Source organism: Lytechinus variegatus, chromosome 13, assembly GCF_018143015.1.
Source record: "Lytechinus variegatus isolate NC3 chromosome 13, Lvar_3.0, whole genome shotgun sequence".
Taxonomy (NCBI): Eukaryota; Metazoa; Echinodermata; class Echinoidea; order Temnopleuroida; family Toxopneustidae; genus Lytechinus; species Lytechinus variegatus.
The window spans coordinates 26,264,813-26,289,195 of NC_054752.1; the positions used below are offsets into that span (position 1 = coordinate 26,264,813).

The 24,383-nt window shown below is 36.3% G+C and overlaps 1 protein-coding gene across 1 annotated transcript in view; it reads right to left on the reverse strand.

The window, feature by feature from the left end:
- LOC121426196 (tubulin gamma-1 chain) overlaps nt 1–23,794 on the reverse strand; it is a 28,937-nt gene extending 5,143 nt beyond the window's left edge. Inside the window, exons 1-10 of the mRNA XM_041622402.1 lie at nt 23,677–23,794; nt 13,901–14,013; nt 13,448–13,615; nt 12,574–12,642; nt 8,526–8,605; nt 6,911–7,037; nt 5,161–5,247; nt 3,541–3,696; nt 2,634–2,789; nt 1,056–1,130 (exon numbers count right to left, since the gene is read on the reverse strand). Of these exons, the coding sequence (XP_041478336.1) occupies nt 1,056–1,130; nt 2,634–2,789; nt 3,541–3,696; nt 5,161–5,247; nt 6,911–7,037; nt 8,526–8,605; nt 12,574–12,642; nt 13,448–13,615; nt 13,901–14,013; nt 23,677–23,725 (1,080 nt within the window). The 5' untranslated portion in view covers nt 23,726–23,794. The remainder of the gene's footprint in view (nt 1–1,055; nt 1,131–2,633; nt 2,790–3,540; nt 3,697–5,160; nt 5,248–6,910; nt 7,038–8,525; nt 8,606–12,573; nt 12,643–13,447; nt 13,616–13,900; nt 14,014–23,676) is intronic.
- Nucleotides 23,795–24,383: the final 589 nt, after the last annotated feature.

Here is a 24,383-nt window from a genome sequence, read left to right on the forward strand (position 1 = left end):
GATAATACAAAAATCTGTGAGGGCGTTTCAGTTGTGGCCTTCTTATACTGCAGATCATTTACTACCACAATAGCTAAGCACATTGGGTGGTATTCTTGTACATAAAGCTTGGCTCAAATATACGGTTAACACATACAAAACAACCCAAAGTACATTTTCCTAATCAAATATTCACAAAAAGGATAACAAAGTAAAACAAAACTTTCTACCGGTATTGTATCATATATATTATCCAAGTGCGCACTTCATTCAGTCTTTAGATTAGTTCAGTTTATCATTCTTTATTAAAAATTACACCCATCAAAACCAGCAGCCGGCCTAAAAGGCCTATGAGTAAGTCACATACAATTACATGAAAAAGGAAATCGTAAGATATTCACAATGTAAACTTAAAATTTCAGGAATAAAGAGCATATTTATCCTTATGTATTTTTATTTTTGCATATTCATGTTTATTTCATTATGTTCACATCTATGTTGTATAAAGGCCACCGCACACCTTACCACCCGACTGGTCTGCGACTGGCTTGCGACTGAGTGAGGGGAGATGTGATGTCACAGCTCTTGTCAGCTTGAGCGTCGCAGACTGGTCAGAGACAAGTCGCAAGGAAAATCATAAGGATTCGCATGACTGGATCGCAAGGTGTGTGGTGTCGAGGCTTGTGACTCCTTTGTAATTCAACTCCCCTCACTCAGTCGCAGACCAGTCGGGTCGTAAATTGTGCGGTGGCCTTAATATGTTATTGTCACCCTGTATCTTGTTCGGTAAGAACCGATAGCCTGGGTTATGTGTATATTACCATTGTTTATTTGATTTCTATTATTGATCCATAAAGAGGTGATTTAAAACTAAAAAATAAAAAACAAACTCTAATTCACTGCAAAATTATATTTTCATCATAACTTTCACTTAAAAAAATATGCACTTGATGAAACTTGTGAACATTTATATTCATACCTTTATAAATAGAAACATATTTAGGTAATCCGTCGTTACAAAGTGTGATTACTAAATGTCCAAAATGTGTCAAACATAGATAGACATAATGCTATACCTGAATACTCGCTGGTCCCCACGGTATGAAGTTGGCAAGTTTTCGTTCTCGTATCCTTTGAAGACTCTTGTGGACCTAAATATTTCAAGAAAAACAGGATAAGTGATATGTGGAAGAAAATAAAAAATGTCACAAGTGTCTCAAGTGATTTTCTAAGGAATCTGTTTTCAAACCAATCAAATATGAAGTTGTGAATGTGAAACAATGAGCCCATTCCTGACAAGATACTCCACATGGATTACATGTACCACGCAAAGAGGAGTGAAAGACACACCGACCATGCTTGCCAAAATAATAATTTGCAATGAAATGAAAAGTAGTACACTTATTGCAACATCGTAGATATCAGGAGAATAACTGACCACTTGGAATATATCTCTAGCCGTGACTCTCTTGACCATACAGGATTTCAAATTTTATGAATGTATTACTAGCCATATCTATAATTTGGATGTAAATCCAGGGGGGTGTTTCACAAAGATTTATTAAGTATGACTTAGAGTCGCACTTAAATAACGGGTTGCGTATGGAATGAAAGGCTTGACAGCATTGGTCAGATCGTGTAATTAGGATGCGCACTACTGCGTATCTATCAATAATATCGCGCGTTGCATATCATGTATGCGTCGGCATCTAAGTGCGACTTAAGTCTTACTTAAATCTTTCTGAAACACACCCCCCTGGACAAAGTTGACAACAGACTTTCAGATGCAGGAATAACCATCTCCTTCCATTTCAAAGAAAATTAACTGCAAAAATTGATTATAATGTAATGTATTATTATAATGTAATTGAGCAGTAGTAAATGTGAATGAAAAATAAAACCAAACGTTGTCTCTTGAATTGCCTGCATATTGAGGGTTGGTTCTGCCCATAGTTTCATCCTTTGGGGTATCAACTGAACTCAAAGGCCCGTATTCTGAAGTCAGGTTTAACTTAGACCATGGTCTAACTCTGTGCTAAAATTGTGGGAAGCCAAACGTTCAAATTTTTTTTTTACAGTCATTGCGTCTCATGTTTACTGTGCTCTTTACTAATTCTTTAATGGCGAAGACAACTGTCATACTTATCCTTCCCAGGCATTTAATAAAGTTTCGGGAGTCAAATGAGCTGATACATTGCACCTCTGCTGTTAGAGATTTATGTAACAACTGGCTTTCCATAGTTAAACCACAACTTAAAACCATGGGGGCGTTTCATCAATATTTTCGTCCGACAAGTTGTCAGATCTGACAACTTTCCTGGATTCTGATTGGTTGAGAAGCACTGTTACTATAGCAACTGTCAGATAAACAGGACTTGTCGGATAAAACATCTGACAAGTCCTTTCATGAAACGCTCCCCAGAGTTTAAATTAAACCAGGGGAGCGTTTCATGAAAGGACTTGTCGGACGTTTTATCAGACAAGTCCCATTTTATCCGACAGTTACTATGGTAACAGTGCCTATAAACCAATCAGATCTGAGGAAAGTTGTCAGATCTGACAACTTGTCGGACAAAAATATTGATGAAACGCTCCCGACTTCAGAATACGGGCCAAAAAGATCATTCCAATTCAGAGTCTTTGTGAAAACATACCTGTGTTGGGTCAACCTCTCCCTGTATGATGTTGAGGATTGAGATGTAGCAATGACTACTCTGTTTATCTCTCAATGTGGTAGACACCATGATATTCTTGGGCTGCAGGAGACGGCGCATCACGTCAAGGACCGTGGTCTTCCTCACACTCGCCAGCTGCGAGGGGTGTGAACAGATAATACAATGACTTGAAAGGTTGAAAATTCAATTCAATTGGTTTAATAGGAACGCAAGTCCTGCAGCTTAACTTTCTACTATGAATATAACATTAAGTGCAGCTTGGCAACTGTTGGTTTAGATCTTAATATGCCTTCTGAGGATGGAATTTTGTTTCATAATATTGTATCCCTCTGTTATTTACATTCTTGCCCTCACTAAACTATAGGGGGTGAGAAATAATTAGAAGAGACAAAGTGACTGCTTTTACTACATGTTTATCAAGTATTATCTGTCGATAAGCTGTACTTTTCTAATGTAAACTAATAATGTGTATGCTGCTTTTTTTCTTTTATTTATTTATCCTGTTATATTTTGAATTACCTGTATTAATTACATGTGATTTGTTATACAAAATTATGAAAACCCAATAAAAACTTTTAAAAAAGAAAGAAAACTATTGGATTGGTTTTAAACTGTGTTAATGCAAGATGGTGTGACCCCTTTGCAGTTTGTTACAATACAGAGCATTATAATCACTCAGACCTAAAACTGATACAAGGCAGGAGCTCAGTATCGATACAGTCTTAAATTTCTAAACTGTTTTAAATGTTTTCTGGGACCATGGAAAAATAGTACCGATAAAGACTCTTCACTGCTGAGTTTGCATTATATCAGATTTCTGGCATTCAATAGCTTTAGACCGCCTTAAAGGAATTCATCTGGTATTTATTGTAAAATCCTTACATACCTTGGTGTCTGTTCCCAGTGTAAGAGGTGTATAACCAGTCATAAGGAAATGAAGCCTAGGAGTAGGGATGAGGGAAGCTACCAGTCCTATCAGATCATTGTTCATATAGCCAGGGTACCTCAGCGTCGTGGTGCTGGTTGACATGATGGTTGACACCTAGAGAAGAGAAAATTCCAAATACAATTTAAGTAAGAGCAAAGAAAAAGTTCTTTTCCAACAGGAGCAATTTCCCTAAAACTTCTTTTAATTAAAAATCACATCTTCATCAACCCAAAGAGACTCTTGCAACTCTGGGGTTGTAAAAGTCCTTGATTATTTTTTCCTGTGTTAAAAGTAAGTATACCTACAAATTTCTTGAACCAAAATTTTCTGGAGTCTTTTCAGTTTTTTTTTTACAGAGAGAGGGGGTCAAATTGACACCCCCTCCCGTTTCAGAACTGGGCCATAAAAGGGCTGATAAGCGCAAAAATCTAAACTGACATTGGGACCAGTGAAAAGGATATCCCATGTATCTCTCTTTGTTAAAAAAGTTGTTTTGCAATATACTATGCTAAATTATGCAAATAAAAAGGAAAGTATTTATTTGTCATTTCCCTCAATATTGGTGCATGTATCTGTTAAAAAACCAAATAATTTACATCATTATGTTCTGTTCAGATATCACTTTTTATCAACTAAATCACTACCTTGAAACAATCAAGCATCCTTGGCTAAGCCATCAGGCATGTCCGAACTGTCCATGTGGTATATTATACAAATAATGAATGTTTATGAGTGCAATTGACAGAATACTTCATGAGGTGAAAGATGAAATGATCCATTCAACGAGGCTATGCCTCGTTGAATGGATCATTATTTCATCTTTCACCGATTGAAGTATTCTGTCCATTGCACAAATGAAAAAACATTCATCATTTGGTTTATATGACACATAAAAATTGTTTTTTTTTCATGTGAAATTTATGAATTTCGATGCAAAACATGCTCATGCAGTGCAAGTTCGGTCTGTTGATTGCTACGTCATTACAACATGCGTATTTAATTGTCTATGAGCTGTGTCGGTGCATGCGTGCAATGGACAAAATCGTATGGATCCAAAATTGCACGATGAATGGATACAAAATTGCACGGTTGATGACGTCATTACAAAATGGGATGAACGATATCAAACAACCAATCAAATCGCAAGGATCTATCTAAATAAAAATAAATTAAATACTAAGGGGGCTGAAACACAGAGGATTTACCCAGAGTATGCCAACATACATATGGCAAGACCTTTTATCAAGAATTCTTTTTTTGACATCAAGAAACCATTGTGTTTTCTTTAACAAATGCCAATTTGTACATCAGAGAAAAAAAAATAGATGACACAACAGCTTGGCCTATGTACATTGGAAAATGCTGGCTACATTCTCCTGGGCCCCGTAACACAAACCTTAGCAATGATTGTACGTAGAATATTTTTCTATGATTGATTCCATTGACTACGATGTACAATCGATCGTAAAAATCAAGCGTACAATCAATCGCTTTGTGTTACAGGATCCTGGTGGGAAAGCCCCTTTAGAGCCATAGCAATGAATCTCATTTGTATATTCATGATCATAGTCAAGTTACCATCTGGTTGATCTGTAAGAAATCTGGCTGTTGAAGATGGAGCCTCTCGGTGGCTATCCTGTTCAGAGCCGTGTTGTCAAGTACCACCTGGGATACAGACAGAATACAAAATATAATCATTATGATGTAAATAACCACACAGGCCTTATAAAATAATGACAGCACTACAGTTCCTATTAAACATATAACACCATAAGGATTCCATGCATGAGGAGTGATGAAAAAAAAATATTGGGTAAATATTACAAACATAGACAAGCATAAACGTAGAGGTGTTGTGGCTCAGTGGATAAGTCTCCGGACTGTAAACAACAAGGTCCGGGGTTCAACCCCCACCGCAGCACTAGCGTCCTTTGGCAAGGCGTTTATCTACATTTGTCACTCTCGACCCAGGTGTAGTAAGTGGGTACGCGGTAGGAATAAATTCCTTGAATGCTCGATGCGCCCGATCAGGGTAGCCGTGCTAAAGCCGCGGTAATAGTATGCAGCGCTTAGAAACATTTGTATTGAACGCTATATAAATGTTGCCTGTTATTATCATTATTATAAAAAAAAATCAAATATCTATAGATTTGACTTGATCCCAATGATAAGTAATAATATATTATCATGATGTTGATACATAAATATTATGCTACTTATAATTAAGACTAGTATAAAGAAATTTCATGATGCAAATAACTCCAGTAAAGACTATAAAAGAAATCAAGGCTTTGCATATCGATGGTGGGTGTTTCAATAAGTTGTTCGTTCATATGTTATAAATCAACACCTATGTATAACCACAAGGAAAAAAAAGGTACCAATCCTTCATAAAGTTGCTTGTAACTTACGAACAGCTTTATGAAACACCCATCGGATATAGAGCCAGCAGCCAAGATTAAAAAGCATGCACCCTCTTCCTCCTAGGAATCAAATGCATAAGTTTTACACAACATTAAAGGAGAATGAAACCTTTGGAACAAGATTGCTCATGTGAAAATAGAAAAATCAAAGATTAACAAAAGTTTGAGAAAAATCGGACAAATAATGAGAAGGTTATGAGCATTTGAATATTGCAATCACTAATGCTACGGAAATCCTCAAATTGACAATGTGACAAAGATGTGTGATGTCACTTGTGAACAACTCTCCCCATTACTTGAGTATATATTTCACTCAAATTGCCTCTTTTATCACATCTATCAGTAGATCGTGTGTTCTTTCTACAAGAGGGCATGTAATACAGATTTTTAATGCATACATCATGGATAAAAAGTTTGTATCACAATAAGAAAAAGCAAAAAGAGACATTTTGAGGGAATTTTATAGTCCATCAAAATGGAAGTTGTTCACATGTGACATCACACATCCTTATAGCATTGCCAATGGGAGGATCTCCATAGCATTAGTGATTGCAATATTCAAATGCTTATAACTTTCTCATTATTTGTTCGATCAATATATCTCAAATTTTCTTTGTTCTTATTCTTTGATTTTTCTGTTTCGACACACGCCTACTTGTTCCAAAGGTTTCCTTCCCCTTTAAATTCAAAATGATACCTTCAGTAGAAAGTAAACAATTGTGTGGTCCAATGACCAAGCACATCCACAAAATCAGCCAGGTGGGCCTGTTGACGATAGTTGCACTTGACACATACCTCTGTGGGATGTTGGCTTATGGCGACATCAGAACAAATAATTGGAGGGTAAGAAATGAATTCAACGGTTGAACATTTAAACGATAAAAAAATAACCTCGTGAAACTTACCACACAGTCACTGTTCTGTGTCAATCTCTTCAATGTAAGCATGGAGTTATAAGGTTGCACAACGACATCACTTATCTCCTGTTGGTTGGGAAACACCGAGTAGGTCTGGATCAACTTCTTAGGAAACCTGGTTGAAAAGAAAGGACACAATATAATAATAATAATAATAATAGGCATTTATATAGCGCCATCTATCTAGAAATATTCTATTCCGAGGTGCATTGTTATTATTATTATTATTACCCCGGCTTTAGCTCAAGTTGCCTTTCAGCGCTCGTGCATTTAAGGGATTAATCCTGCCGGGTACCCATTCACCTCACCTGGGTCGAGTGTAGCACAATGTGGATAAGTTTCTTGCTGAAGGAAATTACGCCATGGTTGGAATTCGAACTCACAACCCTCTGCTTCAAAGTCAGAAGACTCCACATAGAATACAAAAACAATACTGCCCTCTAATAATGTAGAGCATGCTTTGATTCTTCAAGAAAAATGTGAAACCATCATGTTATCAATTGATTGTTCAAACATTCTTTAAAGTCATATACAACTATTACTTAGCAAATACTTCTCTCCTTTTAACCTCTATGCAGATATACCTTTTCAAACGACATGTAAACATATCTACTGTATTCAGTTTCATGCAGAAAAAATCTTTTCAGTTCCATTTTAACCAATACTTTTCCATTTCTCACTTATTGCTGTTGTCTTTATTAGAGAATAGATCCTTTACATAATCTGTAGTTTTCTTTTTAAGAAAATTGATCAAATTAAGAATATATATTTTAGATTAGTTGATTTATCCTCTATTAAACTCAACAGGTACACATTCATCATCATATACAAATATAGTGTCTTTATTATTACTATTATTATTTGGCATTCAAAAAACAAAGAATACAAACAGATCAGAGACAAGATCAATCAAACTGGTACATGATAGAGAAAATAAGAACTGGATGAGAGTTGGAGAGGCTGCCTGGGTATGGAAAAGGCTAACTTAATAGCCATAACCCACAGGTCTTCCTCCCCAATGAAGAAATACATGGATTTGATATCACAACCCTATCTGGGACAGCATTCTAAGCCTTTTTTTTTAAAGTACTTCTGCAAGGTTTCAAGGTTATAATGTTATTATATATTTAGCTCCAAATGACATAGATCGTTTTGACATGGATTCAAGATAAATGCCAGTTGTGGTAACGATTTCAAAATGAGTTCGTACAGAATCCAAAGAAATGACCACCAAAGTGTCTGTTTGTATGAATAAAAATATTTGCCAAAGGATTCTGGAAGAAATTGTGTAATTGCTGAGAAATTAGCAAATAAGCACAGGATTCAGATCAAGCGTCGGGCTGACATTCAAAGCAATAATAATACACTGTCCCACATGCGCTTATCTGTGTTAGTGATCTTAAGTGTACCGGTAAACTTTTTTTAGCGTAGATTTCAAGATTTCTCAAAGTTCAGTTTATGTAACTGTGCCAGATCTAGATCCATGATGACATTGTAATACTTAACCTTAGTTTATTGACTTTCTTGTGAAATCAGTGTTTACTGCAACTACGAATCCACAACTCCATGATTGAAACTATGATGTCATCAAACTTATTCTCACCTGTCATTCAATTTCTCCAGGATATAGGATCCCATACCAGACCCAGTCCCACCAGCGATGGAATGACACAACACAAAACCCTATACAAAGACAGAAAAAAACAAATGATTGTATTTATGGAGGGTCACTCTCGCATAGTATTAAACTGCTGCTAAAAGGTGTATTCCATATCTGACCCAGTCCCACCAGCATGGAAAATGACACAACACAAAACCCTATAGATAAACAGAAAACAAACTATGCGATTCATATGATGGTAGCTCTCACATATTATGTGTATATTACACAGTTTATGTCTACATAGTCCATGTCTACTTCTGGGGTTTTCTAATACCATTTGGGCTATACCCATTTGGTCTAATCTCAATTTGGTCTAATTGCTATTTGGTCTACACTACATGTACACCTGGGCCCCGTCTTACAAAGAGTTACAATTGATCCTATCAATTGCAACTATATGGAAATCCATCAATGACATAATTTCTTCTACATGACATTTTAAAATATCCTTTGTAAACAAAGAACACACCAAATTGTCAAGAAATCAATGAATTTATGGATATACCTTAATATCGAGAAAAGATTGTGAACAAACATGAATTTAATATGTAGACGATGCTGGCCATCCATAGTTGTGATCGATCAGATCAATCGCAACTCTTTTTAAGACAGGGCCCTGGTCTAATACCAACTTGGTCTCACTATTACTCAGTCTATAAATGCTCAGGGTGTCTAATTTCCACTCCGGTCTGCTCATCATTTTTAACAATGTCAAATGAAAAAATTGGTTTATAAACGATTCATCTTACCTTACTACATTCCATTCTATTAGATATGCTTATATTAATTTACTGTGTTCATCTCCACATTGCCAGATTAGATCAGAATAGTACAATACTCCTCATTTTTTTTTATTTTACCAGTCTACTTATTAATGACCAGTAGACTACCTTTTTAATTATTACTTTCAATCATTCTCCAGTTATATGTAAAACATCAATCAGCTTCTGCATTTCATTTTATAGGAATTTCGCTAAACATTGGGCTAGATTTAGTGTTGTCAGTCGGTCCGGGATCGGGATGAATTCCCGGCAGTCTGAGGCTCTGAGACGGTTCCGGGATCAATCAACTTAGACCGTATCCCGGCAGGAAAATAAAATCAATAATGGCCAAATTCATGTTGTAATATTTCCCTAATTAGTTTTTGTACTTACGAAATACGAGAGAACAATTTAGTTTCAACTGGCTGTGTGCACATGCACCTCGAAATATTACGCAATCTGTACTCGTCGATCGCATGAGCATGCACGCAATCTAGCTTTGCACACGGCTCCGAGAGATCTGCGCAGACAACAATCGTCTACTGTATAGTCTCATGTGCAGACCTCTTTCACCTCAGTTCGTTTTACTGAGTCATTCATTTACCCCATACTTTCGAGTTGAATCTGCTACGATATGTATGGACTAGTGAATTTATCATGAAATAATTTACTAACAATTGACGATGATGATCTATGAGTATTTGCAAATTTAGTCATTTAAAAAAAGTCGCCATTAATTTTGTGATGATTGTATTTGGTGGGGTATTTTTTTGCGAAAGGGTTTGCAAATAACAACTAGACGAATGCGCATCATGTTTCAGCTGGTTAGAGCCGGGAGAGAGAGAGAGAGAGAGAGAGAAGGGGGGGTTACGGGAAGTGCTTGGTCGTTCACGACTGGGGACCATCTGTCATCTGTTGACTTGATGTTTACAATTGCAAACCAGTCGGTCAAATCATGGAGCTGTTAATAGCTCTATGGTCAAATCATTTCTCCTAGATATATTTCGACTTAAATTATAAAATTGTACCAAAACGCTGTTAGAATTGGCGATGTTTAAAGTGGCGTTGTTTAACCCTATCTAGGCCGGGGGGGGGGGCCTCGGAAGCCCCCCCCCTCAACAAATCGCGCGATATTTTCGCCGTGCGAAATTTTTTGACCGCGCCGCTCGCTGACTTTTTACTTTCAAGTCTTGCGCAACTTTTGAGACCAAGTTTGCGTCACCCGGGTATGTGGTTCCGAAATTACGCAACATTTTGTAAGTGCATGTCAGACCGAAAATTGCTCAAAAATGTGATTTCGTGTACAAAGTCAATGCAAATTGTGTTTTCAACCAAAATTCATAAATGTATGATTATTTTTAGTTTTGCTTGTCTAAATGTATTCATTTTATGCTTTTTATGATCACAGAAGAGTCCCCAACAAATTTCATTGAAAAAAACAATGAAAAACAAAAGGTCAAAAAACAAAGAAATACATAAGAAATTGCAAAAAACAATATAATACATAAGAAAACGATTTGATATCACAATTTTTTTCATGTACACTTGCTAAAGACACCACAAAGAGTTTCTATACCAAAAATTAGCACATTTGGAGCTTTATTCAGGGAGTTAGAGGAAAAAGTATGATTTCGCATACTAATTACGCATAAATTAGCATAATCACTTAATAACAATTCGCATGAAATAAATTACTATACGATCTTGTAGATTATGTCCAAGGCGACCCACGTGCCAATTTTCGGCGCGATCGCGCGGTCGATGGCCGAGATCTTGGGGGGGGGCCTGGGAGGCCCCCCCCCGGCCATAGGAACTCCCAAAATACCCCGGCCTAGATAGGGTTAAACTTTGAAACAACATTGTTTTGAAAGTCATATCATACCCTATATGTTGTAAAAATATGTTATTAAATGCATCAAACAAATTATCAATGATATTAACAGTTTTAAATGATATCGTTGGAAATTGCAAAAAATATTTAAAAACAAACTGTTTAAAGTTTAAAAAAAAATCTATTGGTTTAATAGTTTAAAAACAGTTGTATATTGACTGGCTTAAACAATGTTTCTTAATATTTAAATAGTTGTTCAAAATATTTTTTTACTGTGAATAGTCTGAGTATCTATTCAAATAATGTTTTCTCGATCGAAAGTAATTCATGATTAAAGAAAAAATGAGTTTGTTGTTTTGATGCGAAGTGCCGGCCGCCGGGACTAATCTTGTGTAAATTTCCTAATAAGCTTCTCTGATAAGATAGTATTCACTTTTCTCAGTAGTAGTGATATCAAGGAGATATCTCCTTGGTGATATCATACTGTTCAGAGTTACGAGAGAGGGAGTGAAACTGAAAGTTAAAATTCCGGGCTAGCTAGGGCCACAGGCGCACTGACAAGACATTACGCAATTTGCTTATAACTGTCAACCACGTGCGCACCGACCACAGATCAGTGGCAACGACACGTGTGTTATTGGACTGTCAGATCAGCAGCTGGGTCGACTCAAACATAATTCGGGTCATGTCAGTGGTCATTAATGTTTACAGTTTGCGGTGGTGGCACGCTTTGACTGTCTCATCATTATTTTCCCCACGTTTTGAGTGAATGTTTACAATTTGCGGTGGTGGCATGCACACTTTGACCATGGAGCTAACAGTTAATAGTTCTATGCTTTGACTGTCTGGTGCACCGCCAGTGCGCAGTGTTTAAGGCTGGAAATGTAGGTATACACTTTTGGTTTGCATTTGTGCGTGGAGATATGTTTCGGGATTCGGGACGAGCCGGGATCCCGATAAGGAAATTTTGAAGTTGCCGGGACGGTTTCGGACCGGGATTTTTTTTCTAGATAACAACACTAGCTAGATTATTTCTTGTAATTTTTATGTTTTCTATTGATATTTGTACGCAGTGCTACATGTTAGGGTGAGATGCTTTAGAGCAACAGCTATTCATTATGCTATTATCACCCCTGACCAGCATGTAGCACTGCTCCATTCTCTACTGTTTGTTTTTATCATGTATAATGTCCTCTATGGTTATATCATGATTTGGTCCCCCCAACAAAAAATGATAATGGACTAATGAGATCTGGTGACATAAAGCTTAGTAATTCATCTCAGTTGATTTGTACAACCAATTGCCCAAAATGATCAATGTAATCAAGCATAAAATTCTGCCTTGCGATCAAGTGCTAACCTTCGCGATACGGGGCCCTACACACAGTAAACTCACCTCAAGACTATCACTGTTATCGGCTTCTCTATCTATGATGTCAAAAACCTCTTCATACAGTCTTTCACCCTGCAAAAAAAAAAGAAGAAAAATATCATGATCAATATCACATATTTTGTTTTCAGAAAAAGATTCATAATTTCAAATTTCCACATATATGCTAACAAATTTAGGTTCCAGGGTGCTACATAGTAAGCACTTGCCCGATTGCCCGGGGCCCGGGCAAGTAAAAGTTAGAGTCGGACAAGTGTTTTGAAGTAAAGACCAAACAACTTGCCCTAATTGGGGAAGCAAAATTCTCAGAGTAGAATGACCAAAATTAGGGTCGATGATATATTGACCGTAATTTTGGCCATGGCAAGCAAGATAAAATCTCTTTGGACAAAGAAATGCAATAACAAGTTAAAGTAGTTCATGTCAAAAGAGAGAAAATGGTCAATGGTTGATAAACCCGCAAAACTTTTTTTAGGATTTTTTCGGGCAAGTGAAATAGATTTTTGGCAAGTATATTCCAACTATTCAAAAAATTTGCTTGCCCGACTGGGCAAGTGCTTCTAAAAAGTTATGTAGCAACCTAAGTCCTATTACAGGAATCAGGCTGTCAACCACATTTTATCCCGTCCCCAAAGCAGAGACGGGATATGAATCAAGGTACATGTAATTCTATTACTCTTTCTGTTACTCTTCCTTTTTTATGAAACCAACTTGTGTTTATGTCAATAATGTGACTTGCAATCATTCAATAATCATTTGTAAATTTTGTAATTGACTTTAGTTTGTTATAATAAAAACGGAATAAAGAAAGAAAACAAAACACTATGCTAAAGGCTCCCCCACAACATTCAGAGTCACTTGGATGGGAGACGATACAAACCTGTGTGTAGCCTGATGCCCAGTTGTTTCCAGCTCCCCCTCCATGCTTGGAGATGTAGATGTTTTCTGGATTGTACAGGTTGGCATAGGGAGAGTTCTGAATTCCATGGATGACCCTGGGTTCCAAGTCTAGCAAAACTGCTCTGGGTATGTAATGTTCATCATCAGCCTATTGAAGTGATATGAATAGGAGTCAGCATGTTTTTAATAATAATAATAATAAACAAGATTTGTACAGCGCACTTCCCATCTTGATTATATGCTCATGGCGCTTCAGAGCAGAACAACAAAAGCTATTTAATACATGTCCGAACACAACCTTTTTCATGCCTTAAAGCTCAATGAGAGGGGCATTGGTGGTAGTAAATGGGGGCATCTAAGGACATCAAAGTTCATACATGCAGCCTTGGTGGCATTAGAATCATTTAATCCCTGGTTTTTCACTAACATTTACCTGATAAAAAAAGACATCCTTGCGATCTGATCCATCCGTTGCGAAATCTTCAAGAATTCCTTCCGGGCTGATTCCATGTTCTAGACACAGCTGCTTCCAAAACTCCATACCAACTTCAAAGAGAAAAAAAGATATGTATATACATGTATATATAAAAGTATATAATATCCATATTGGGAAAAAAAGTGAGAAATCCACTTCAGAATTTGAAGTAGATGTACATTAAAGGAGAATGAAATCTTTGGAACAAGACAGCTTGAGTGAAAACAGAAAAATCAAAGAAACAGATCAACAAAAGTTTGAGAAATATCGGACAAATAATGAGCATTTGAATATTGCGATCACTAATGCTGTGGAGATCCTCTCATTGGCAATGCAACAAAGATGTGTGATGTCACTTGTGAACAACTATCCCCATTACTTTAGTTTATATTTTAGTTAAACTGCCTCTTTAATCATATCTATCAGTAGATATATAGAAGGGCATGTAATACAGATATTTAAAGAAAACATCATGAATAAAGAGTTTGTATCACCATAAGAAAAAGCAAAAAGAGACATTTTGGGTGTATTTTATAGTCCATCAAAGGGAAAGTTGTTCACATGTGACATCACACATCCTTGTCATATTGCCAATGGGAGGATCTCCATAGCATTAGTTATTGCAATGTTCAATTGCTCATATCTTTTTCATTATTTGTCAGATTTTTCTCGAACTTTCTTTGTTCTTATTCTTTGATTTTTCTGTTTCGACACAAGCCTACATGTACTTCTTCCAAACGTTTCATTCCCCTTTAAGATACAGATGTGGTCTTGGTTTCCCCTACGTATTGTACCCTACAAACTCTGCAAGTGATGAGATATATAACATTAGTGGTAGTGCATGTGATGTTGCCCTTGGTTCGGTGAGAAAGGCTGGTAGAGTTGCTGGTGAGAGTGTCGCCCTCGTGAATGTGTATTTCACATATAATACACCTGTTGCTGGTGCATTTTAAGGTGCCATGCTGTATGGGAGAAGAATGGTTTGAGGGAGGGCAATTCAGCATGAACAATGAGGTCCCTGAGATTCGGTGGGCGTCGGTATGCTAGAATACTAGTGAAATACACATTCACGAGGGCGACACTCTCACCAGCAACTCTACCAGCCTTTCTCACCGAACCAAGGGGAACATCACATGCACTACCACTAATGTTGTATATCTCATCACTTGCAGAGTTTGTAGGGTACAATTTGTAGGGTACAATATGTAGGGGAAACCAAGACCACACTCAAGAAACGATTCTATGGGCACAGATCCAACATCAACACAGCAAAGCTGGACACTCCTGTTGGCCGCCATTTTAACCTTCCCAACCACTCCATCACTGACATGATGCTACAGGGCATCGAATCTTTAGGTATCCGTCCTGACTCAGTCCGTACTAGCAGAGAGAAATTCTCGATGAGACGACTTTGCACCATCCAACCTCATGGCCTGAACATCCAAGAGGGGAACAACTGATTAATCCTTCTTTTCCACTTTCCATTTGTATACACATGTATATTTTTTTCCCTCAGCTCTTTTAGATTAGTTACATTTTAGTTTCTGCCTCTACTTTCCTCCCATATCTCATACAAGCTCAGCTATTTTTCCTCCCTTATTCAGGCGATATAACAATTATTATATTTTTTTTTTCTCTCCCTTCACCTCTTAGAGTTACCACTTATTTATTTTGCTTTTTTTCATGTTTACTATGTTTGTTTGTTTTCTCAATACAACCCCTCTCTCATACAGCTTCAGCTTTTTTAATTGCTTTCACCCTTTTAGGCAATTTGCTTCCCTTCCATATATACAGGGGTTTTTTTTCTTTTCTATTATATAGTCTTCTGTTTTTCCCCTCACACCCAGCAGATTACTATATCAGTTACACCATTTGTATATACATATATTTTTTTTCCTTTTGGATATTTTATACTTTTATACTTACAGATTTATTTTTACACTTCTTCTCTTAGTTTGTTTAATGCTCTGTCATACATACTTTATGTCTCTTGCACATTATCAGTTGTTCCCTTCTCTTTCCCTTTTTTCCCCACTCATATACACCAGTTTATTATGCCTTTCTTTGTTACCTGTTTGACCCACCTTCTCTTGTTATTCTTCTCTTCCTCATACCCTCTATCACTGTTTTGTTCTAGATCCTGTTTGATGTTGCCTGCCTCATATCTTAATCCCTCCCCGCTTGAGGTCTTTCTTTGGCCTACTCACACCAACTTCCTTTTGTGTCTGCCTACTCCTTTTCTTTCATCCCCTTCATTAACCTGCTTGGTCATCTCTTCTCTCTAATGTCCCTTTTGTCTTCTTGTTTCCAGTGTTGCTGTTGAATGTCTGTGGTCTATATTATGGTTGTTCCACCGTATATGTTTGTCATTTTGCCCCCGAAGAAGATTCTGCTAGGATCGAAAGCTTTGGCCCCTTTTTACTCTCAAATTGAAATTAAGTAAGAAACAATATATGTAGTCCCATGTATAGAATTTTTTGGATGGTTTGGATTAATGCTGTAACCGATTTTTATTCCAATTCCTGATCCGATCCGATTTTCCCCTTTTTTCTACATTTTTCCGAACTCCGATTTTCGACCAGTGGGGAAAAAATCGGATAGGAAAAACCAAAACATAACAAGACAAAAAAAAAAAACATGTGGCGACATGTTTGCCGTCAAAATGCGCTGGTGATTTGTTTAGATCTCAGACAAAAGCGGTGGAAGCAAAAGAAGATAAAGGGGAAGAAAATTATGATTTGTTTTTATCTCCGATATTAGCGGAAAGGCAGGTGGAGAAGAAGATTACAATTTGTTTTGATCTCCGACATAATCGGGGAAGAACAAAACGATGATGATGATAATTGGTGATAATATGTTTTGATCTCCGACAAAAATGGAGGAAGAAAAACAACGAAAAGACGCTATGTTTTGATCTTAAGCGGAGGCATATAAGATTTAGTTGAACACGCTGACATGCGCGGTAATATTTATGACTATCTGACTATACGTCCTCTAAGAGTTTACGATTACCTCCGCCATCACCACGATGTTGTAGAGAAGGTAAATATCATGGTGAACAACTCTGGATAATAATGCGTCTTTTTCGGGAGGTCATGCGACCTTTATGAGATTACAATTACCTCACGATGTTGTAGAGAAGGTGAATATCATGGTTAACCAATCTGGATAATAATGCGTCTTTTTCGGGAGGTCATGCGACCTTTAAGAGTTTACGATTACCTCCGCCATCACTACGATGTTGTAGAGAAGGTGAATATCACGGTAAACAACTCTTGATAATAATGCGTCTTTTTTGGGAGGTCATGCGACGTTTAAGAGTTTACGATTACCTCCGCCATCACTACGATGTTGTAGAGAAGGTGAATATCATGGTAAACAACTGGATAATAATGCGTCTTTTTCGGGAGGTCATGCGACCTTTAAGAGTTTACGATTACCTCCGCCATCACTACGATGGTGTAGAGAAGGTGAATATCATTGTTAACCACTCTGGATAATAATGCGTCTTTTTCGGGAGGTCATGCGACCTTTATGAGATTACGATTACCTCCGCCATCACTACGATGTTGTAGAGAAGGTGAATATCATGGTAAACAACTCTTGATAATAATGCGTCTTTTTCGGGAGGTCCTGCGACCTTTAAACAACATCGAAGTGATATGTTGTAGAGAAGGTGAATATCACGGTAAACAACTCTTGATAATAATGCGTCTTTTTCGGGAGGTCCTGCGACCTTTATGAGATTACGATTACCTCCGCCATCACTATGATGTTGTAGAGAAGGTGAATATCATGGAAAACAATTCTGGATAATAATGCGTCTTTTTTGGGAGGTCATGCGACCTTTAAGAGTTTACGATTACCTCCGCCATCACCACGATGTTGTAGAGAAGAGGCCTATCGTTGATCGGCAGTAGTGTCGCGCGCTGGAACGTCATTATCTCATTTTCCTTCCTCCGATTATGTCGGAGATCAAAACAACTCATCATCTTCTTCCTCCGCTTTTGTCGGAGATCAAAACAAATTCTGCCATCAGTGTAGCGTGCCGCATTTGTCCACGGGCCGGCCACATACAAATTTTAATGATTTTTTTTGTTTTTTAATATCTTCCGATCCGATATCCGAACCGATTCCGATTTTAGGAGCAAAACTTCCGAACCGAACTCCGATCCCGTAATTGCTCTAACTTACAACATTAGTTTGGATTCTCCTATAAGGAGATGCGTAAGAAAAAAAAATTGTGGCTAATTATGTTCCCCTTTGTATTTATGAAATCCCATATGAGTTTTGATAGAAAAATTTGATCCAGATTTAAAATAGAGCCAATATAAATTTGTGGAAAAAAAGTATACTTAAAAATATGGCCTTATCTTCATCCAAGTCACTGGGGACAACTTAAGAAACACCTCAAATATCAGCAATCTTTTAATGGAATCCACAGTTGGAAGATTTTCAAAAGAAATCCATTGTTCATGATGCGAAACGGTGCGAAGCTTCTCACTGAATGGGGACTTCCTTCCACCACACGTTTTCCCATTGACACAATAACTGACTCAGACACTCAGACAAAAGGACGCAAATGTTGGTCTCGTGTATAGGAGAAACACAACCTGACGTTAAAACCAATACACTATTCGTCAAAGAGCAGGGTGTTCACCCGGTGTATTGCACCTGCCGGTCCCGGCAAAATTCAGGTTAAGTCAATCTTGACATTCATATGCCATTATAATCAATGATTGTGGGCATTAACGGAAAAACAAGACATTCTTTTTACCTGACGAAATAAAGCAATGGAGACTGTTAAGAGAAAGATGCAATTTGATTTATTTAGTAAGAACATGAGAGATGAAATAAAGCATAATAATTGTAAGAAACATACAAACATACAGTATATATATAATATAATATATATATATATATATATATGAAAAGAGATTATAGCATAAAAAGTAGACATCAAAATAAAGCAATAAGGACTGAAAAAGTAGATGCAATTCTGATTTATTTAGTAAATTAGGAATTGACGAAATAAAGCAATGGAGACTGAAGAGGGAAAGGGCCTATTTATTTATTTAGTAAAAACAGACGAAATAAAGCAAATTTTATGTTGTGAGAAACATAAAAAGATGATTTATTTATATAAAAAGTACTAGTTTACGAAATAAAGCAATAGAGATTGAAAAGAAGAAGATGCAATTATGATTTATTTAGTAAATTAGGAATCAACAAAATAAAGCAATGGAGACTGAAGAGGGATAGGGCCTATTATTAACATAGATCTAGACGAAATAAAGAAAAAAATTATATTGTGAGAAACATATTTAGATGAATATAATCCCAATTTATTTATTCGAAAAATGTGTAGTGCCTTGAATTTACCTTGCACAGAGGCAGCGATGCACCCATGGGACATTGGCACCCATGGTTTCAAATCATCTCGTGTGTGAAGGATTCATATGCACCTGGTACACACAAATCTTTCACACGTTTTTAGCTCAAATACTTTACATCATAGCTAAGAATTCTAATTGTGCTATGACACTTACCGAACCTGTCACCATATGGATCGTTTGTTGACTTCTCTTTGCTGTTTTTTTTAATAAAATAAAAGCATTTTTTCGTGATCTTCACGTAGATGCCTCTTCATCAGCGTGGATATAAATTTTTGCCTAAAGAGGGCGCGCAATACTATTCACAAGCCGGTTTGTTTACGGTTCTAGCTTGTACTGCCAATGACTGCTAGCTGCATTCTAGGCGATCAGCATTATTTTCTTGCTCGTTCAATCCACTTTCATCATCATCTTGTCAAAAGATTGCGTACTTTACCTATAAGTATATGGCCATGCGTTTTGAGTTGGGCCCATTTCCTTTACACCTCAACTTTTTCTTCAAAATCGCGACGTTTTATACAATTGTATTTTTTTCTAATGTTTGACATCCTATACCCATAAAAGTATATATATTCTGAAAGGAAATTGTCTGAGGAATTCAAAAATGCAGTCAGAAAAGGCATAGGGTAATGTCATAAAAAGTTAAAGGTCAAAATATGTGGAAAACTGTTAAAAAAACATACTTCCCAATAAATCTATGAATCAGATAAACTTAACACCCTATAGGGAAATAACATGCATATTTCAACTCTTTAGAGTGAGACCTTTCCAGTGATATATAACTTGTTGGGAATAACTCTACCAAAATAACTGGGCGCAATCATCTTTTAAGACCAAATTTCACATTACAATTTTTTGGGTAAATATGTATCAATGCTTGATTTACCCCTAAATATTAATTAGTCTTGCCTTTAGTTGCATAAATAAACTTGCAAACACTAACCAGTATATTATAACATATTTACTGTGGTTATTATGAATAAAAAATGATTTCATTTGACTCAAATCCTGGGCTTTGTCACCTCTCGGCTCAAAGACCGGTGGACCACAGGTTGACAAAGTTCTGAGAGTCAGGTTTAACATATAAATATAGGAAAATGTGAATGCACAATGAAAAGTTCTTATTACTGCTTTAGCTTATTCAAACTTAGTGTGAACAAAAACAATTAACATGTTATAAATAAATCCATACACCTGGAAAAAAATACTTTGTTATTTTAGAGTGTTATATTTTAAATACACCCTCTTAACATTCTGCAGGACATGGTTTCTTGGTACTGGGTCAATTGAATGTCAATGCATAGAACATATTTTATGGGTACATTTGCCTCTGTTTAGTTTAATCTTTGTACCAGTTTCATTCTCAAGTAGTTTTTTTTTGGTAATTTGGAAAAATATTCTCTGAACACTTTTGTGCCAGCCAAATATGTGTCATCTACTGATTTATAGACGCAGTGTGATGTAACATTAAGAAAAAAAGTAAATAGCATCAGATGAGGGTTTTATTGCAACAAACAAGTTTTCATTCATTAAAATTGCATAAAAGGTGTATTTGCTATCTGTTTTGTTACCAGAATAATCTGAAGATTCAGACACATCAAGGTTATCACTATCAGTCTACGCTGACAATATTGAAACCATGAGGTCATGATTATTAAAACAATAGATTGATTTATCTCTGAAGCCTTTATCTAGTTTGTGCTTTTCTTTTTGAAAATTTTGCAGCTTTATTTTATTGAAGTGTAAACCCACAACTATATTTTATCTCTCCTCATTTCCTATACATCAGACAGTCACAATTTCAATCATGTTCATTTCATGATTTGCATCAATTAATTATACTAATTAGCTTAATTAGATATCCTATAAACTTGAAAGTTCAAATTTGACCCACTTATGATTGAAGAATAAGCCAGTGAGCCCCAAAACTATTTTATATTTGACCATGCGTTTTAAGTTGGGCCCGCAAATAGGTGGTATCGTTACATTTGCACGACAAGCACAGTAATAATTAATGGTATAAAGCTTGAAATACATGTGCTACATGGGTATATTTGGTATCATATTAAAGGGAATCTTTATACCAATTACTTAAAAGAAAAAGAAATACTTGAGATTACTTCGTTTACCAGTAATTAGCAATTATGTAACATCAATTGGCCATTTTTGCATAGTGGTAGACGAGGGGAGCATGACGAGGGGAGCATAAATTTTAATTTCATTAAGAAACTAAATGTGTAACATCACAGTACTTAAATATATAATAGTTTTGGGGCTCACTAGCTTATTCTTCAATCATAAGTGGGTCAAATTTGAACTTTTCAGTTTAAAGGGTACCTAATTAAGCTAAGTAATTAGTATAATTAATTGATGTAAAACATGAAATAAACATGATTGATATTCTGACTGTCTGATGTATTGGAAATGAGGAGAGATAAAATACAGTTGTGGGTTACACCTTGAATAAAATTTAGAAGCTGCATAAATTTCAAAAAAATTTAGAAAAGCACAAACTAATTAAAGGCTTCAGAGATAAATCAATCTATTGTTTTAATAATTATGACCTCATGGTTTCAATATTGACAGCGTAGACTGATAGTGATAACTTTGTGTCAGAATCTTCAGATTACTCTGGTAACATAATAGATATAAATACACCTTTTATGCAATTTTAATTAATGAAAAATTTATAACTTGTCAGTTGTTTTTGTTTACACTAATTCTAAATAAGCTCAAGCAGTAATGAGAACTTTTCATTGTGCATTCACATTTTTCCTATATTTATATGTTAAATCTGACTCTCAGTTGTCAACCTGTGGTCCACCGGTCTTTGAGCCAAGAGGTGACGAATCCCACAATTTGAGTCAAATGAAAATCATTTTTTATTCATAATAACCACAGTAAATATATTATAATATACTGGTTAGTGTTTGCAAGTGTATTTATGCAACTAAAGGCAAGACTAATTAATATTTTAGGGGTAAATCAAGCATTGATACATATTAACCCGCAAAAATTGTGATGTGAAATTTGGTCTCAAAAGACGATTGCGCCCAGTTATTTTGGTAGAGTTATCCCCAACAAGTTATATATCACTGGAAAGGTCTCACTCTAAAGAGTTGAAATATGCATGTTATTTCCCTATAGGGTGTAAAGTTTATCTGATTCTCAGATTTATTGGGAAGTATGTTTTTTTCACAGTTTTCCACATATTTTGACCTTTAACTTTTTATGACATTACCCTATGCCTTTTCTGATTGCATTTTTGAATTCCTCAGACAATTTCCTTTCAGAATATATATAGTTTTATGGGTAAAGGATGTCAAACATAAGAAAAAAATACAATTTTATAAAATGGTGCGATTTTCGAAGAAAATTTGAGTTGTAACGGAAATGGGCCCAACTCAAAACGCATGGCCATTTAGGTACTGTGATGTTACACATTTAGTTTCTTAATGAAATGAAAATTTATGCTCCCCTCGTCATGCTCCCCTCGTCTACCACCATGCAAAAATGGCTAATTGATGTTACATAATTGAAAATTACTAGTAAATGAAGTAATCTCAAGTATTTCTTTTTCTTTCAAGTAATTGGTATAAAGATTCCCTTTAATATGATACCAAATATACCCATGTAGCACATGTATTTCAAGTTTTATACCATTAATTATTTCTGTGCTTGTCGTGCAAATGTAACGATACCACCTATTTGCCATGTTTGCGGGCCCAACATAAAACGCATGGCCATATACATGAGATGCAACCTATTGATTTTTGGTACAATTTCTTATTATGATTTATGTGCCGACGACTTGAGTTGAATCGAGAATGTTCAATAGGAAAAATTTAATTTTGATTGTTGTTTGCGCAATTTCCACCACAGTATTAAGGATAACTAAGGACGGATCGAACAGAGTATCCTGGTTGATATTTGGAGTAAGCGATAAAAACACTTTTATAAATAATTTCTAATTCCTTTTTAAAATGATCTTAAAATCTTTAAATCATAAATACGATCAAGATTAACATGACATAGTGGAGATATATTGAAAGGTTTGGCGTGTTTTATTCCCTCACATTCGTGTGATGAATGAAAACGTCAAAGTCCACTAGGAAATCACATGCGTTGTGCGAGGTTAGTATTACTAACCTCGCATGTTGTGTGAGTGGGACATGATTGGGTGCCTCACCTTAGCTCCACCCGTTATTTAATAACTAACATGACTAACGTGGTAATAAGCGTCTGGGACCAAAGTAGATCTATATCTAGGCGGCACAACACAATTCATTAAAAGAAACATCATCTATCGTTTTAATTACAGTCACGATTAAAAAAACTTACTCTGGTTGCCACATTGTCCAAGCTGCAAGGTAATAATCTCCCGAGGCATGATTAATTGACGTAAGTGCTTTTATTGGGCAAACCTTCGCATCCAGTTCAGATTTTCAACGTTAGATATGATTGGCGGTAAATTCCTTAAAATTGAACAATAGAGGGCGTTCATTCTCTGTGCCCCAACACCCAACCGTGATTATGATCATCACCCCCCCGGATACCCCCTCAGTTCCGACTTCTTCCATCCCCTCAGCCTCCTCCTCTTTCTAGGGAGGGGGGGGGGGAGTCACTGAAATATATTGCTATATACACGCGCAGGCGCGCCGGAACACTTTCAGTTTTTTTTTTTTTTTTTTTTTTGGGGGGGGGGCAAAATCCCGAAGGGGGCACAATATATTTGACAGCGTGAGATACCGAAGCGTTCGAGCGGGAGAGGGGGTTGGACCCCCGTAAGGACTTTGTGTAAAAATGGAGTATAAACGTTGCGTTTCTAAGAGAATTCAAAAATAAATTTCTTGAGAATTAAACATAGAATTCACTACGAAAGACTATACTCAGAGTTTATGAGAACCTATAAAATCTACGCGCAAAATGTGGTTTTTGTGTCTGATCAATTAAATTACGTAATACGCTTATATTGACTCAAAATACCAGAAATTACATTTTTCATGCATTATCCTTTCAGAAATGTTTATTCATGTAGTTACATACAC